Source organism: Plecotus auritus, assembly GCF_963455305.1.
Source record: "Plecotus auritus genome assembly, chromosome: 8".
Lineage (NCBI taxonomy): Eukaryota > Metazoa > Chordata > Mammalia > Chiroptera > Vespertilionidae > Plecotus > Plecotus auritus.
In genome coordinates, this window is record NC_137782.1 from 108,911,545 (window position 1) to 108,927,190 (window position 15,646).

The 15,646-nt window shown below is 47.6% G+C and overlaps 1 protein-coding gene across 7 annotated transcripts in view; it reads right to left on the bottom strand.

Moving 5' to 3' along the window:
* Positions 1–15,646, bottom strand: part of AFF3 (ALF transcription elongation factor 3) — a 559,583-nt gene that overhangs the window by 128,505 nt on the left and 415,432 nt on the right. For all 7 annotated transcript variants that reach the window (XM_080683054.1, XM_080683052.1, XM_080683058.1 and 4 more), the window contains one exon: positions 4,312–4,363. In XM_080683054.1, coding sequence (XP_080539180.1) covers positions 4,312–4,363 — 52 coding nt within the window. The remainder of the gene's footprint in view (positions 1–4,311; positions 4,364–15,646) is intronic.

Sequence of the window (15,646 nt, forward strand, 5' to 3'; positions counted from 1 at the left end):
TGCTAGGGGCTGTACCTCCGCAGCCAATAGGCATTGGAAGATGTAAGCAGTCCTAGGCATACAGGAGACTTTCTTGCAGACCAAATAGCCATTGCTAATAAGGAGCCATTTGCTAAAACAGTTCTTTAAAGCAGCCCTACAAAGCAGCCACATACTGGCTGGTCAACAATATCCTATATAATAATCCTATATAATAAAAGGGTAATATGCAAATTGACCCTAATGGCAGAATGACCGGGAATGACTGGTCACTATGATGCACACTGACCACTAGGGGGCAGACACTCAATGCAGGAGCAGCCCCCTGGTGGTCAGTGCGCTCTCACAGGGGGAGCTCTGCTCAGCCACAAGCTGGGCTGACAGCTGTGCGCACAGCGGCGGTGGTGGGAGCCTCCCCCATGTCCTCCATAGTGCTAAGGATGTCCGACTGCAGCTTAGGCCCGAGGCTTAGGCTCCAGTCGGACATCCCCCGAGGGCTCCCAGACTGCCAGAGGAATGTCTGACTGCCAGCTTAGGCCCGATCCCCTGGGGAGCGCACTGACCACCAGGGGTCAGCTCCTGCATTGAGTGTCTGCCCCCTGGTGGTCAGTGCACATCATAGTGACCAGTCGGTGGTGGCAGGTGGACATCCCCCAAGGGGTCCCAGACTGCAAGAGGGCACAGGCTGGGCTGAGGGACCCCCTCTCCAGAGTGCACAAACTTTTGTGCACCAAGCCTCTAGTGTCTTTATACTAATTTAGACAAAGGAGTCTTCTTGCCAAATAGTGATATCAATATTTGGGTTATAGAAAGGTACGCCTGTGCATTGTGTACAGTAAAACTGCTATGTCATTGCCTTTGCACATGCACAAGGCAAACTGGCCTTGACCATCCGGTGTACTCTGATTTGGGTTCCCACAGCAGTGATAAGAGTGAATATACAGCACTAAATGCTTATATTAGGAAAGAGGACAAGTCTCCAATCAATAATCTCAGCTTCCTCAGGAGACTAGAAAAAAAAGAGCAAAATGAACCCAAAGCAAGCAGTAGAAAAATAATAAAGATAAGAAATCGATGAAATTGAAAACAGAAAAACTGATAGAGAGCATCAATGAAACAAAATTTTGAAAAGATCAATAAAACTGATAAACATCCAACAAGACTGACAAAGACAAAAATAAAGGTCAGTATCAAGAATACAACGCGTATCACAATAGCTCAGACATCAGCAGGACAACAAAGGAATACAATTCTACACACATGACAACTTAATGGCACAGTGAAGTGATTATTTGGAGAGCACATAGGCTACCCAATGTGAAAAAATCCGAATAACCCTTTAACTAGAAAGAAGATAGGATTCATAAGTCTTTAAAATCTCCAGGCCCACAAAGTTTCACTGAAGAATTCTGACAAACTTTTAAAGACTAATTAACATGAATTTTATACAATCTCTTCAAAAATGGGGAAGAGCTGGGGACACGACTCAATTCATTTTACAAGCCAGTGTTGGCCTTCTGCCAAGACTAGACAAAGATGATACAGAGAGAGAAGCCTTAAGAACAACATCCTTCATGAACATAACAGACAAATGTGAGGATATGGAGCAACTGGAATTCTCTTCCATTGCTGGTGGGCGTGTCAGCTGTGCAACCACTTTGGAAAATGGTTTGGGACAACCTACTTGAGTTGAACGTGCACACACTCTATGGCCCAACTGCTCTCTAAGAGACCTATACATGGGTAGGTTAGATGTAATGTGTGGTTTATGAATATTCATCAATGTGTATTTGTAGGTTACATGTGCTTTCCTCCATGTGTGCTTAACTCAATTATAAGTTAACTAGAAAACAATAAAAAGCCTATCGGATCTGGTGACATGAAGATAGCAGGGAAGCACAGTTCTGAGGGAGTGGTGGGCTTTGGGGACCTCAAGTTAATTCCAATTTTACAAATAGTGTGACTGGAGCAAAGAGCAGTTCAGGCAATGGGCCAAGGTTGCAGAATTACTGAGTCGGAGGGCAAGGATTTGAACCCAGGGAGCAGGGATGCTAAGCCCGTGCTCACCCACTACACTGCCTGTCTACTTGTCCTTGAGGGCACCAAGGCAGTGAGGACAAAGGAAACACTAGACAGGAGCGCTCAGACGCACTAGGGCCTGAGGCCCCTCCTGGAAGGGCCAGCAGGCACTGCAGCTTGATGCTCCGGCAGATGTCTCTTTATCACAGGGGCTGTGCAGGCTGGTGACCAATATTCACAGGACAACCAGGCATCATGGAAGAAAAGATGAAGTATTTTTGTTTACTATGTTTACCAAGACTGGGAAATGTACAATACTAGTATTTTTGAAATATTTGAGTTAAGGGACAAACTCTGAGTATGCCTGAAAGTCAATTGTGTTAATTGTCTTATCATCTCCCAATGCCAGAGCAACGCAGTATGCGCACGTGTGCCCAGGCTCCATCCACTTTTTCCGGCACAACCGTATTTTGGTCTTGGAGAGAAAAAAACACACCATATCATTAGAGTTTTTTAGAAGCATGGAAATTACGATTTTGTAATTAGGCCAGGGTATAATTATAGGCTAGAGCCAGATAATATAATTAGTGTTAGAGCAATCCCTGAAGCTACCACACACACAACACTGTGTGAAGCCTTAATTAAAAAGAGGAGATTACTGTATAAAAGTCATTCATTCTGTCAGCTGCTTTCATTGCAATGGTGGGAAGGTGCCCACACATAGGGACTAAACGCAAGAATAAAGGATCTGACACTATCATTACAATACAATAATATCAATGTCTACAGATGGAAAAGAAGTCACTAATAAAGCAAGATGAGTCAATTCAAAGTTCTTGCTGCCTTAGAGAACATCTTTGATAACTAGTTTTTTAAAGTTGAGTTTGCAGTGGAAATATTTCCTGGAAACAATTCAGGAAATTCTTTCCGAATTAAACAAGGCTTGCTGAATGAAATAGCCTGTAAATCCCTTTTCCAATGTGAAGTTTACATAATCTACATGTTGATATGATTGAATCCACAACACACCTATGTGAACTTCTCCCTGGGAAAACACACAGAGATGAAATCATTTGCTTATCGGCACCCAGACGAGGACCCAGATGGGAACTGCTCTTTAGGTCTAGCACAGTGGCTGTGTTATGGGCAGCTGACCGCCCTGGTGTCTCCACCTGGAACCAGCGAGTCAGTCTCCAAGAAGCCTGAGTGGTCCTCCGGGTTCAGTTAACCTCCCTCCACTTGGGGTTCCCTCTGCTTGCCAACCCAGTTTCAAGATGCACCGAGTTCTATCTCACGCCAAGTTGCTTCTTTGGTGCCTCACCACCTCTCACAAGGTGAGCAGACTCGGCTCGCGGCTCTCCTAGCCACACTCTGCTCAGATGCTCTTCCTGGAAGTTTCCTTTCACTTTTCTCTCACCTCTATACACTCTCTGTGCATCGTTCCCATCTGCAGGTCTAGCCAGTGCCTGCACCACATCCACGGTACCGCTATGTAAAATTCCCTCTCCCAAGAGCGACTGAACGGCACATGTGGTTTGTAGTGCACGTAAAAATGACGTAGAAAAACCTCTCTGTCTGAGCCGTTTTTGGACATACCACATTTATCCAAACTGACAAAATGCAGCACAGCTAACAAGAAAAAGGAAACAGGGTAGGGAAATCTGTCTTGAGTGTTTTCAAACATGCTTTAAAACGCAGGCACTGCCTGGAGTACAGACGTGAAAGTGATGAATGTTGAGTGGGTATTTTTTCACTTTAACTGACTGATCAGAAGAGTATTTACAAAGCCCCGACTAATGTCTGGAGCTGATAAATCAACACCAAAGGAGAACATTTCAAGCACATTTATCATTTAAGACAAACGGGCTATCCTGAGCATGAAGCTTTCTTATTCATCATTGTAGCTCACCTCTACGCTTGCATCTTCTCAATGTTAATAACATCTGTATAAGACTCCTCAATATTTAATGCGTACAGCTTGCCTGTTGCATGCTGATGAGGTTAGGATCACGCCTGATCGCCAGCAGGCCAGTCAGCTTTCCAGAAAAAGAGGCTTTCACTCTAAAGCCTGACCCCCGCTAGCTTCCTTATAAATAGCTGCTATTGGTTTCAGTGCCATAAAAAGCACATAATTACTGTTTTAAGGGAAATTAAGGTCAAGATATTTTAACAGATGTTCCTAACGGCACCAAACATTGTCATTAGCAAAGGACGCCCAGCATCAGTGAGCCCCATGTTTCAGCATTTGTATGACTCTGCCAGGTCGGTGTCATTGCGCCACGCCAAACAGCACAATGCCCAGGGGGAGCTTACCTGTTCACCCTCCTCTTCATCACTACTTAGCTTGAGGTCATCTTCAAGCATTCTGGAAGAGGGAACAAAGAGGTACAGATGCTTAGCAAATTCAAATAATTCATCAACAAAATATCTTGAATTCCAGCAACGTTTCAGTAGTAAGTCTGTTTGATGTACTGGTTTGGAAAAGTGTTCGTTTTAAGCCCTTCTCCTGTGATGCACCTAAAGTAACACACTGCCACGTCATGAAAATTGCCCCTCACAGCAGGCACAGCATGAGATGGGCTGCTTCCACAATGTGAGACTGGACAGCACAGTCAGCGAGCGCGTTTCCTGGGAAGGTTTTCCGCATGGCAGCGGCTGTGCTCCGTGTCCACCTCCACTCACGGGAACAGGACCAGAGGGCCAGGGGAATGCTGCAGAGGCTAGCAAACAACACGCTAGAGCAGGGGTGGGGAAACTTTTTGACTGGAGGGCCACAATGGGTTCTTAAACTGGACCGGAGGGCCGGAACAAAAGCATGGATGGAGTGTTTGTGTGAACTAATATAAATTCAAAGTAAAGGAGCGGAGGGGAGAGCAAGAGAACCGGATAGAACAGCCGGATCCGGCCCGCGGGCCGTAATTTGCCCACGGCTGTGCTAGAGGGTGAGCCACACTGCTTGGGCTCCCACCTGCAGAGACCTGGACACACCTGCTGCAGACCCTGCCAGATAAGGAGAACCAGAGGGGACCTTCCAGAAAGACTCCGAAGGCAACTCCCCTGCGCCCGCAGATCTGTATGACAGCACACTCTTGGGTCCATAAATGTTAAGGGTAAAACAAAAACCAAAAAACCCTTCTAGTCCTGTGATTTCTGATGATGATAAAATGATATTCTTATCAGCACCGCTGAATTGTTTCTTTACAGAATATTAGTTTTCGTATTAAGTCATTTCAAAAGAAATCTCACTTAGGAGTGTGCTCTACAGCAGAAATGCATGCAGGCTGGGGCACCAGGGGTGGGTCCGAAGGCCCCTGAGCCCCTGTGCTCCAAAGGCCTCACTCTCCTCCTCAGTCACCTTCCAAAGACATCCCTTAGAGTGTGCCTCGATCCCTTTAAAAGCCAACTATAGGCCCATCATCACTATATTCCTCTGGATATTTTAAGAAGTCATTTCAGTGACTTTTGGGGTGAACCTGGGAGAAAGACCTGCCAGGATGGGTCATGGGCAGAGTTCTGCCCCAAGGCTTCATGCTTAGGGCAGGTCACGTAACTCCCCTGCCCCGCCCTGTTTATAAAATGAGGTGATTCCTGGCAATCTCTAAGGTCCAATCTGCTTTAGATTCCGTAAGTCTAGGAAATAAATTTGCCCCTCTTTTGAAAAGTAGGACAAGCCGTATATTGTCCTTGAGATCACAACTGAGGAATTGCTAAGCAACTGTGGCGTGCCACTGAAGCCACAGCCGCTGGGACGCCACGTCCACGTCCTCACAGGCTGTGGCTATTCTGCCTGCCGGTAGTGAGAAGTCTCATTCGCTCTTTATTTAAGCCTCAAATAAACAAACAAAACAGCAGCCAAGACTGTAGAGCAAGGACTGTGCCCACAACTGCTCTTTATGGCCGTCTGGCATGCCCTTCACTTCCCTTGATCTCAGGAACTCGTCCCCCCGGCTTCAGAGCGGAGACGTGGGGGAGATTTATTAGAGCACTGTTTGGGAAGAAGCTCGGGAGGGGATGGTGTTCTCTTTGTCCTTGAGTCCCTGGTGACTGGCACAGTGACGACAGAGCACAGTGCCAGCTTGCTGGCTGGGCTAGGGCACCTTCCCCAAGACTGTTTTCCTACCGAAAGGTACACAGGCCTTTCGGATGAAAAATACCAGAGAAGCAGGCCTGTTTCTTGCCTCTAGCCCTTCCTCCCTCTTTTGGGGTAAACTGCCAACTGCAATTTGGTGTAATCTCGCAGACTGCCCTTTGAGCACTGGGTGTTCTAAGTGTGGGTGGTCCTGTCAGTGGGTAGGAAAAAGGCGGGGAGAACACACACCATCAGGGCTAACAACCCTCTTGTTGTTACATGGAAGTCCTGTCAGGGGTGACTGAGAAGTTTCATCTTTATCCAGGCAATCGTGTGCACGGATTTGAAGGTCACTGTCAACCAGAGCAGGAAACCCCAAAACACTTCAAAACACTTCAAAGCAAGGGATCTTAGCTGGGCTGCACACCAGCCGGGTGACTCGGCCACCGCACGAAGGTGGCGCTGCTGACAGTAACCACAACCGTGAAAACAGTGTGTCAGGGTCTCTTCTAAGGTACAGAGAACAGCTCAGTTTTGTCTGTTTTAAGCATGTGCTAAATCTGTGGGCATGTCTCTCACACCCCTGGCCCCAGACAGGGGGCACCTCTGGCCTCGGGTCGGGTCTGCAGTGAGACTCACCTGCCTGGTCATCGCCCAGAGGAAAAGCAGGAGACCCAGCTCGCTTTGTGAGCATTGATCATCCTACCACTGAAGCTCTCGCTCGTATATACAAAATATATCCTGGCTTGTATCTAAAAACTGAGGTCAAATGTAAGAATCCTTTGCATTCCAGAGAGACTTTTAAGAGAAGTTAGAATCCAATTAAACTTCAGAATATCTTGAATCTGAAGAAAGGGCAACGGAAACACGGAGTGAAACAGAGACAACCCAGGGCAATTCTGGCTGCTGTTCTCAACCCATGAGATCCAGACCCAGTCCCTACCACCTGGAACCCTGATCCCCAGCCTATCCCTGAGCCTGACCAGCCCTTCTGCTTGGTTCTGAGGGTCACAGCAGAGTCCCTGTGACTCAACTTCCAGAGCACAGTGCTTGTTCCCTTCACACACTTCATTCTGGTTTAATGTTCATCAAGTGCCCACTTTTAATGCTGGAAATATCAGAGTGGCTTCTGAGAGATCCTAGGGTGGGGTTAAGGGGCGGGGGGCGGGGGGGAGGCACGAAGTCTATTTGAGGTTACAGCTGAACAAGAAACCATGGCCAGAGAAAAGAGAGCTGTGACATCCATGGCATCCGAAGTGCTGTCAGGTGATGTGGCAAGGAGCCCGCAGCCTGCGCCTCCACTGAAACGTGTCCATGGCTCCTGTGCCCTGCCCCCACCCCTGCCCCACTCAGGAGACAACACTGCTATCATCTGTCCATTTTCAAAAGGAAACAGACTGGGCTAGGTGTAATAAACAAGAACCACAACAAATGAAAGTTTCAAACCAAGAGTAAAAGAAAGTGCAAATGACTAGTAAGTGTCTGTTAGGCCTGGGGTAGGTGTGGGGACCTCTAATGACGTTTTCGAAAAAAGGCAATTCTGATGCTCGCAAGGCTGAGGACAGCTCAGGATGGATCACCTGCACATAGTGCAGGGGTATGCAGGGACTCCCACTGGCACCCTGCCACACCCCTCCACCCCTCTTCTGAGCACCGGCCAATTGCTGCCAACCACCCAGACCCCACCCCTGCGCCCCAAGAGCCCCCCCCCCCCCGACATCCTCAGAGCCCTGCCCCCACGTCCTCAGAGCCCTCTTGGTGACTGAGCTCCTGATAAAGGGCAGCAGCTCTCAAATTTGAATGGCTTCTGGCCGGGCCTGCTGAGCACTGTGTAGACTCAATCAATCCCCACAGCAACTCCTCTGAGGTGCGATGCTGGACAGCAGGCCCGGAGGTCTTAGCGACTGCCAAGGCTGAGTCCAGCTCTGAGACTCAACCAGCCAGTGACTGAACACCTGCCTCAAGGCTTTTCCAGAGAAGTCAGTACAAGATCCCTGGGAAGTGCTCAGCACAGAACCCAGCACAGGAGGAGCATCTATAGATGCTTTTATGAACATTCCTTTTACCTCTGAGGGCGACTAAAGCTGCGGAGCACTTAAGAAACTTGATGGGTAAACAATTTAGGAGGCAAAGATGTTTCTGCAACAAAGCCTTCAAACGAAACCATTTACTCTACTTCAGGCCATTGTGAAAAGAAAAGATGTTCTCTGGAGGCTATGGAGGGGTTACAACGCTGCTGTGGTCGATTGATCTGAGGTGACTCTACGTCTACAGATGACAGACAGCATGTCCGTCAGTCTGAGTGCACAAGGAGACATGCCCTGGGAGCCTGTGGTCAGCCTCAGGGCCAGGAGTCCCTAGCAGGACCCACAGCCTGATGACAACTGGGACACTGAAATAAAAGACAATAAGGTCAAACTTTGCAAGTGAAGGCCAGACAGCAGAGGTGCAGCCAGCAGGGCGGAGACCCCCGGATTTGGCCCTGAGCACCCAAGGGGCTGCCCAACTGCTGTCAGGACCACAAGTCAGTGCCCGTTGTGGCTGCCCTGCGAGTCTGCACCCGTAACACCTGGTGCGAAGAATCAGCATGTTTTGAGCCGTGGGCTGAATGGTCTTGCTTTCTTGTACAGACCGCGTGGAAGACAGGGTGTGATGGGGGCCTGCTCTGCCAGGCGCACCTCGGGGAGCCTCTCTCTGGAAGGGGGAGACGAATGGAAACTCGGTCTCACCACCGGTGGCAGCACTGGTGTCTAAACTCCCAACCACTGACTAATTCACATGTGTGTTCACCGTGTGGGACCGCTCTCCATGGAAGCACCCGACTCCCAGGGCTGGTTCCCCTCACACACTGCTCTCAAACCAGCACTGCCTTCGTAGCCACTTCTCAGAGCTTATAACCGTGATGCGCAGATACACGTGATTCTAACAGAGCCAACTGCTTCATCTGAAGAGATCTTCCCTCAGCAGCTCAGAAAGGAGGATTCAAGGCAACCCAGCAACTTCATATTTGATTATGGTAACTTCCATGTATGCATTATTCTTAATGGAGCCACAGGCAAATGTATGTTGTAGTTGGTGCTTATGTTTTGAGGCCCCTCATTCTCAGGAAGCAGAAGTAGCCGCCTGCCCTTAACAGATGGCCAATTGGGTCTCAGGCTCATCTGTATCTTCCAGGTACTGCGCACGGTACTTCACCTGCACATGTAACAGCGGTCATTTCACAGAGCAGTGGTTTTTAATTAACAGGATTTCCCTGGAATTACTTGTCATTTAGGGCTCTTAACAGATGAAGCCTTTAGTCCTTTAAAGTTCATTTCATTTAGGTATATCTTAATGGCTTTTTAAAAATATGAGTTTAATTGGGCTGTTTGATTTTCAGATTTGTTTCTATAGCTGGTGCTACTACTGTCTCCCCCTATTTGAGATTTAAAACCAAAGACAAATGTTTATGACTCCCCATTAAACATATTCATATATGCAAATATCTACTCTAGCAATTAGCAATGCACGATAGCCTATTCATTATGCAAGTACACCCCTCTGAAGGCATTACCAGAGCCATCATCTCTACTGCTCAGAACAGGGGAGGGAAAGTTGTAAAACTCATTTTATTCTGAAGTCCGGTCAGTGCTGCCATCTCCCTGGCTTATTTTCATCACTGGTGGCCACCTCCTCTCTGCATTTGTTTAGAAGAATTTAGCTCATGCCACTCCAGTTAACTGGGAACCAGAAAGTCTAGGGTAGGCTCACACTATGATGCAGTGGGTCCGAGGCACATGAAGTAACTGAGTCTGGAAGCAAATGGAGAATAAGAACAAGACAAAGGGCTGGTCTCGGTGACCTACGAGTTCCCCCACTCTGGTGTTTTTCTATCTGGGTGTTAGTGCTACATCTTTTGAAGCCACAGCGATTCCAAGGGAGACAGATGGCATTTGCTCACACACTGCCTTCCTGGACTTCTCTTTCCAGGGTCTGCTCTGGTTGTCAATGACATCACAAAAGGTCTGGTTCTGCCAGGTCGATCCTCGGGGAAAGGTGATAACAGGTATCTCTTCTGCTTATGACCTTATTTTTTCTTCAGGACAGTAAGTTCCAATGGTCCTTTTCGCGGACATATAAGCGACGGAGTCCACCTGCCACCTTCTACACAGGCCTGCCTACTTGGGGACAGAATCTCATTTCCTACCATTTAAGAACCTCGGGAAAAGCAACCTCACTTAGGAAACCTGCCAAACCCTGGCGAGATACGGATGAACGCGTGCCTTCAAAATCTCAAGTGAGCCCTAGCCACTTGGCTCAGTGGATAGAGTGATGGCCTGCAGACTGAAGGGTCGTGGGTTTGATTCCGGTCAAGGGCACATGCCTGGGTTGTGGGCTCGATCTCTCATCATTGATGTTTCTATTTCTCTCTCCCTCTCCCTTCCTCTCTGAAATCAATAAAAATATATTAAAAAAAAATCTCAAGTGAGCAATGGCTTTCCCAGTATACTAGACCCACATCTATATATTAATACAGGATAAAGGGAAATCAGAGGAAAACGAAGCTCAACACTAATAAAAGGACACAATTAGTGGTACTGAGTGTGGGGAGGGGGGATGAGTCCTGAAATGGCAGCTGTAGCCTATGCTGGAGTCTGAGTTCTGTCTCTAGCTAGCTTTGTGAACTTGGGAAGACCATTTCATCTCTCTAGACATCATTTCCACCTCTCTGAAATGAAGCTTGGATAACATGACCTCTGCAGCCTGAATTCCATGGGTCTGTGCCGTTAGTGATGGGTGGGAAGCCTGGGAAACCTGCTGGAGGATGAGGAGGGAGCTGGAAGGGGGAGCACACAGTTGCAGTGCCCACAGGAGGGGGCACTCTGAGTCACGGCCCAGGAAGCAGGGGCAGCCTCGCCAAAGCTGCACCTGGGCAAGGCTGACTGCAGCAGGGAGGTATGTCCACTTGTTGCCCTGGGTTGCCGGCCCCCACTTCTCTTGGATGTAGTACAGACACCTCTCCCGGAAGTTGTTTGCAATATCCCAGGTGGTTTGGCTTTTAGTTGTGTAATTGTAAACCTCGGCTGGTTGTTCCTCTCACTTGGAATTGCAGCTGTAGCAGGTGCCAGGCCACCCCGTGGGAACTCTCGCTCTAGGGGCAAGGAACGCTCGGCCCACACCCCTTGAACATCCCACCACTCCTTCCACCCAGAAAGATGTAACATGCCACACTCAGTTCCGGTGATTGTAAAAATAGGAAAACGCTCCGTCTTTTCCATTTAGGGCAATGCGGATCACGGTATAAAGTAGCATTCTCCGAACATATCAGACCTGAATATTGCTTCCTCCTGAAAGAATTTCAGGGAAACTGGGCTGTGCGTACTCGATGATTTCTATAAAAAAACAACCGAGGCTCTAGTAAGAGTACTTTGATAGAGAACACTTTCTCCTCAAAGATGGTTTTATAATTCCTGTCCTTGTTCCTTACAAGGACTTGTAGAAAATTACGTTCTGAACTCGCTGTTCTCGGTATTAGAGAATGAGGTTGGGAAGGCGCCACGAAGCCAAGTACAATGTGTGCAAAACAGGGCCCTTTTCCGAGCGGACACCAGGGAGAGGTCTCAGGGCCCTGTCAAGGGCACAGATCCAACAGCAGGCGTTTCTTCACCTCACCCTCTCTGCAGGGGACTCTGTCCCTAAGCTGAAGGGAACTGAGATATTTACAGGTTTGGATCAAGTGTGTGATGTCAGATATTAATTGCTTGTCAGTTAGTCAGTAAGCTGGTTGCCTATTCTGTTTGCTAACTAATGACTTGCATATTTAATTGATAACTTTTTTTTAAATCCTCACCTGAGGATATGTTTTTATTGTTTTTTTTTAGAGAGAGAGGACGTGGGGGGCAGAGGTGGGGAAAAGAGAGAGAGATAAAGAAACACTGATGTGACAGAGACCCGAGCAGGGACTGAACCTGCAACCTAGGTATGTACTCTGATCAGGAATTGAACCAACAACTTTTTGGGTGTATGAGGTGGTGCTTCAACTGGGACATGGGCCAGGACTTAATTGATAACACTGAGAGTGAGAAAGCATTGACTCAAGAAGGGCCACTTGTCTAGTAGGCTCAGATTTGTTGTTTGGTTCACAATACATGTTTTTGATTTTTTTGGGCTATTGTTATTGACAAGCAATTGCTAAGACAGTCCCTAATTAAGAGACTTATTTGAACAGATAAGCTGTTAGGATTGGAAAAGAGAACCAAGCATAACCTCCTAATTAGCAAATGCATGCGCTGTAAGCTATACAGACCTAACATGTTGCCTGAGTGCCACCTGACACAGTGGTCTCAAAACTTGATTGGGCACTGCAATCACCCGGGATCTTTCAAAGGTGTTGCTGCCTGGCTCCCACCCTATCCCATACTCAGATGTCATAGGTGTGGGTTTGGGAACCACTGGATAACACAGAACTAGAGGGAGAGTCTTAACAGGTCAAGGCCTTGAATAGCTCTGGACCTTGGATAAAGCTCCAATTCTGAGTTTTAGTTTGTCCATTAACAAAACAGGATGACAGTCAAGTCTCAAAAAGACAATAAAGGTGAAAACAGATGCAAACTGTCGAACTTCATAGGGGGTTCCTCAGTGACGGGGCTAGCGTGTCCTGGGGTGCTCATACACTGACTCATGGCTTCAACCCCAGAGATTCTGATATTACTGGTCTCGGACTGGCACAGGCATCAGTCTTTCTGACATGCTTCCCAGATGAATCTACCATGCAGCCAGGGTTGGGAAGCAGTAGTACTGCCAAGTGGACGATCACCTTTCCTTAAAGCCATCTCCAATCCACAGGACAGAAGTCTCTTCTCTAACTGCACAGACCTAGTGCATTGTACTAGGACTGCCCATCAACACATCTGTCCCAAACTCCCCCCCACCCCGCCCCCGCCATTTGAATGAGATTGCTTCCAGGGGAGGGGTGAGTTTCCCTAGTGCCAAAGATAAGGCACAAACCCATCCTTACTGGTAAGTTAAGGAATTCTCTCAGGGACACTCGATTGCTAAATCAAATGGGCACCTTTGTTTCTTTGTCTTGTTTGAGCGCTCTGATTTATGTGACATGTATGTGACACTCCTTCTTGGAATGCTCCCTGCACAGCTCCTCTAACTCTCCAGGTTCTCTTTAGCTTTGACCTCCCTTTCCTTCAAGCATTTGTGCCTTCCAGCCACTTGCACTAGTCAATGTCACCCCAGGCTCTGGCCCTTAGTTCCTTTCTCTTCTGCACCGTCTCTCAAGGATGATCTATGACCTTGTCCTCCCAGTGCCATCTCCACAGGTTCAACCGCACCCTGGGGATCTCTGCACTATGGCTGCCCAGAGCTGGAGCCCACACAGTTGATTTCACTGGGCATCTTCATATCTAGTAAAGTGCCGAGCACAGAATAACATACAATAAGAGTTTGTCCAGAAAATAAATTAATTTCTACTTGGATGTGCCTCCACCTTGATTTGTCCAAAACCAGAACCCATTACCTCCCTAAAATCCAACGTTCATTGCTGAATTCTATATCCCGGTATAGCACTGCCACTCAGCTGGTCAACTGCACACGGTTTTTGACTTCCTCTCAGTCCTCCTTACAGACAACGAAATGCTTAGATTTGTCTGCCCTACTTCTTGAGTTCTCTTTTGGACACCGCCCCCCCATCCCTTATCATACCACTTTAGCCCATGCCTCCAGTTCTCAGTATAACAGCGCATCCCTCCGTGTAATACTTCCTCTGTCCTGTTTTGCATCTTGCTGCTGTCCACCTACAATCTAAATTCAGTCTCTGCTTGCTTCCTAAAGCACACAGGCTCTCCATGGCCGGGCCTCAGCTCACTGCAGCTGCTCCCCTGGCCTGGCCCTTGAACTCCATCCTGGAACAGTACAAACTACACATAGTTCCTCTTCTCTGCATTGTGGCCTGGCCTCTCCTCCTGCCTGAGTGCCCCTCTTTCTGCTCACCTATGACTCACCCTTCAAATGCCACCCAAAGGGCACACCTCCTTGATGCTCAGTGACCTTCATTAATTTCCCTCTTCTGTACCCTTCCTTTAGTGAACTTGCCACCCTGTGTTATAACTGCTTGTCTTCAAGTCTGTTTTATCTACCTGAATCATGGGAAGCGTCTGGTCTCATTCTTCTCTGTGTCCCCAGGGCCTGGGAGACATAGGTCTTTATTTAATTGAAAAAACATAAGTACACACTCCTGCAAAATAGGAGCCAAGACCTATAACTTCACAGAAGAAACTTGATCCATGACTCCAAATAGAATGGAATAGACTTAAAATATACCTTTAATGAACTGAGAAATAATGAGCTCAAATAAGTTATTTAAAAACTTATTTAAAAAATAACTTTATAATAACACACTTGAAAGTTCATTGTCTCTTAACTTCAAAAACAAAAAGCAGTCAGGCACACTTGTCCAGTCTAGAGTCAGACCAACCCGGGAAGGGCGCAGACAGACCCTGGAGGACCCAGGCTACCAGGGCGGAGTGGCTGCTGAAATGTGAGTGTCAACACAGACCGGCACACGCTGCTTCCAGAGTTCCTACGGGAGACTGGATATTGTAGGTACTTTTTATCCAGAACTTTCCCAGTAAAAATTTGGCTTCTGAAAATACATTTTGGTTAATGGTATCTTGATATAATATTTTTTAAAAGAAAATTTAACTTGTGTTTTGAAGAGTTTCAACACAGGCATAGTGGAGTTTTTTCATTTTAGGCGGGAGTAGAGAGGACCAGGAGAAGTGATGGGGAAGGACGAAGATGCCTGCGTGCTGTGCTTGGTGTCAGGAAAACTGGGTGTGTCCATCTGAGTGTCCCAGGTGTGGGCACGGGCCACGGTGATAATGGCATGTGAGCAATGTGTTTAAGGGACTCCTGCTTGCTTTGCTGTGATGTTGTTTGGAACCTAAAAAACCAAACCCTTTGGGGAGCCAAGGCCCAGCGGAGGCCTAGCCGTGTCAGAGGCTCCCTCCCTGCCCTTTTTCTTCTCCATCTAATGAATCTTAACCAGAATTCCCTCATCTCCCATCCTGCCATGAACTCCTGCTCCAGAAAGATCTCAGGCTCTCAGCTTACCAGGCTGGTCCAGGCCAGGCCATGCCCAGCTGGCGCATCCGCCCAGCAGAGTCAGGGGTGAAGGGGGAAACTTAGAATCTCATTTGTCACCGGCAGCTCTGCATAAGGTCCTTCCATATACCTGTGTCCAAATTATCTTCATGAAAAATACAGACCAAAAACTTGGCCAAAAATGTAGCACCTGGTGCTGCCGATGCTCTTGTGGCCTTGGCTCCACTAGGACTTCTTATCTATTATCATTACTTGTTAAAGGAAAAATGTACACCTTTTTAGAAATCAAGGTGACTTTAGCCAAAGAAAATGAGAGTTGGTGGGGATTACAGAAATGGCATTGCCTCCTGGACCCTGGGACGTATCCCTCTGGTTCATGGCTGGTTGCTGGGTAACAGAAGACACTATTGCATGCCCCATCATGACCCCTTTCCCTGTGATAACAAGTACTTCTACCTTTCCCTTACCACTGGAAAATAAACTCAC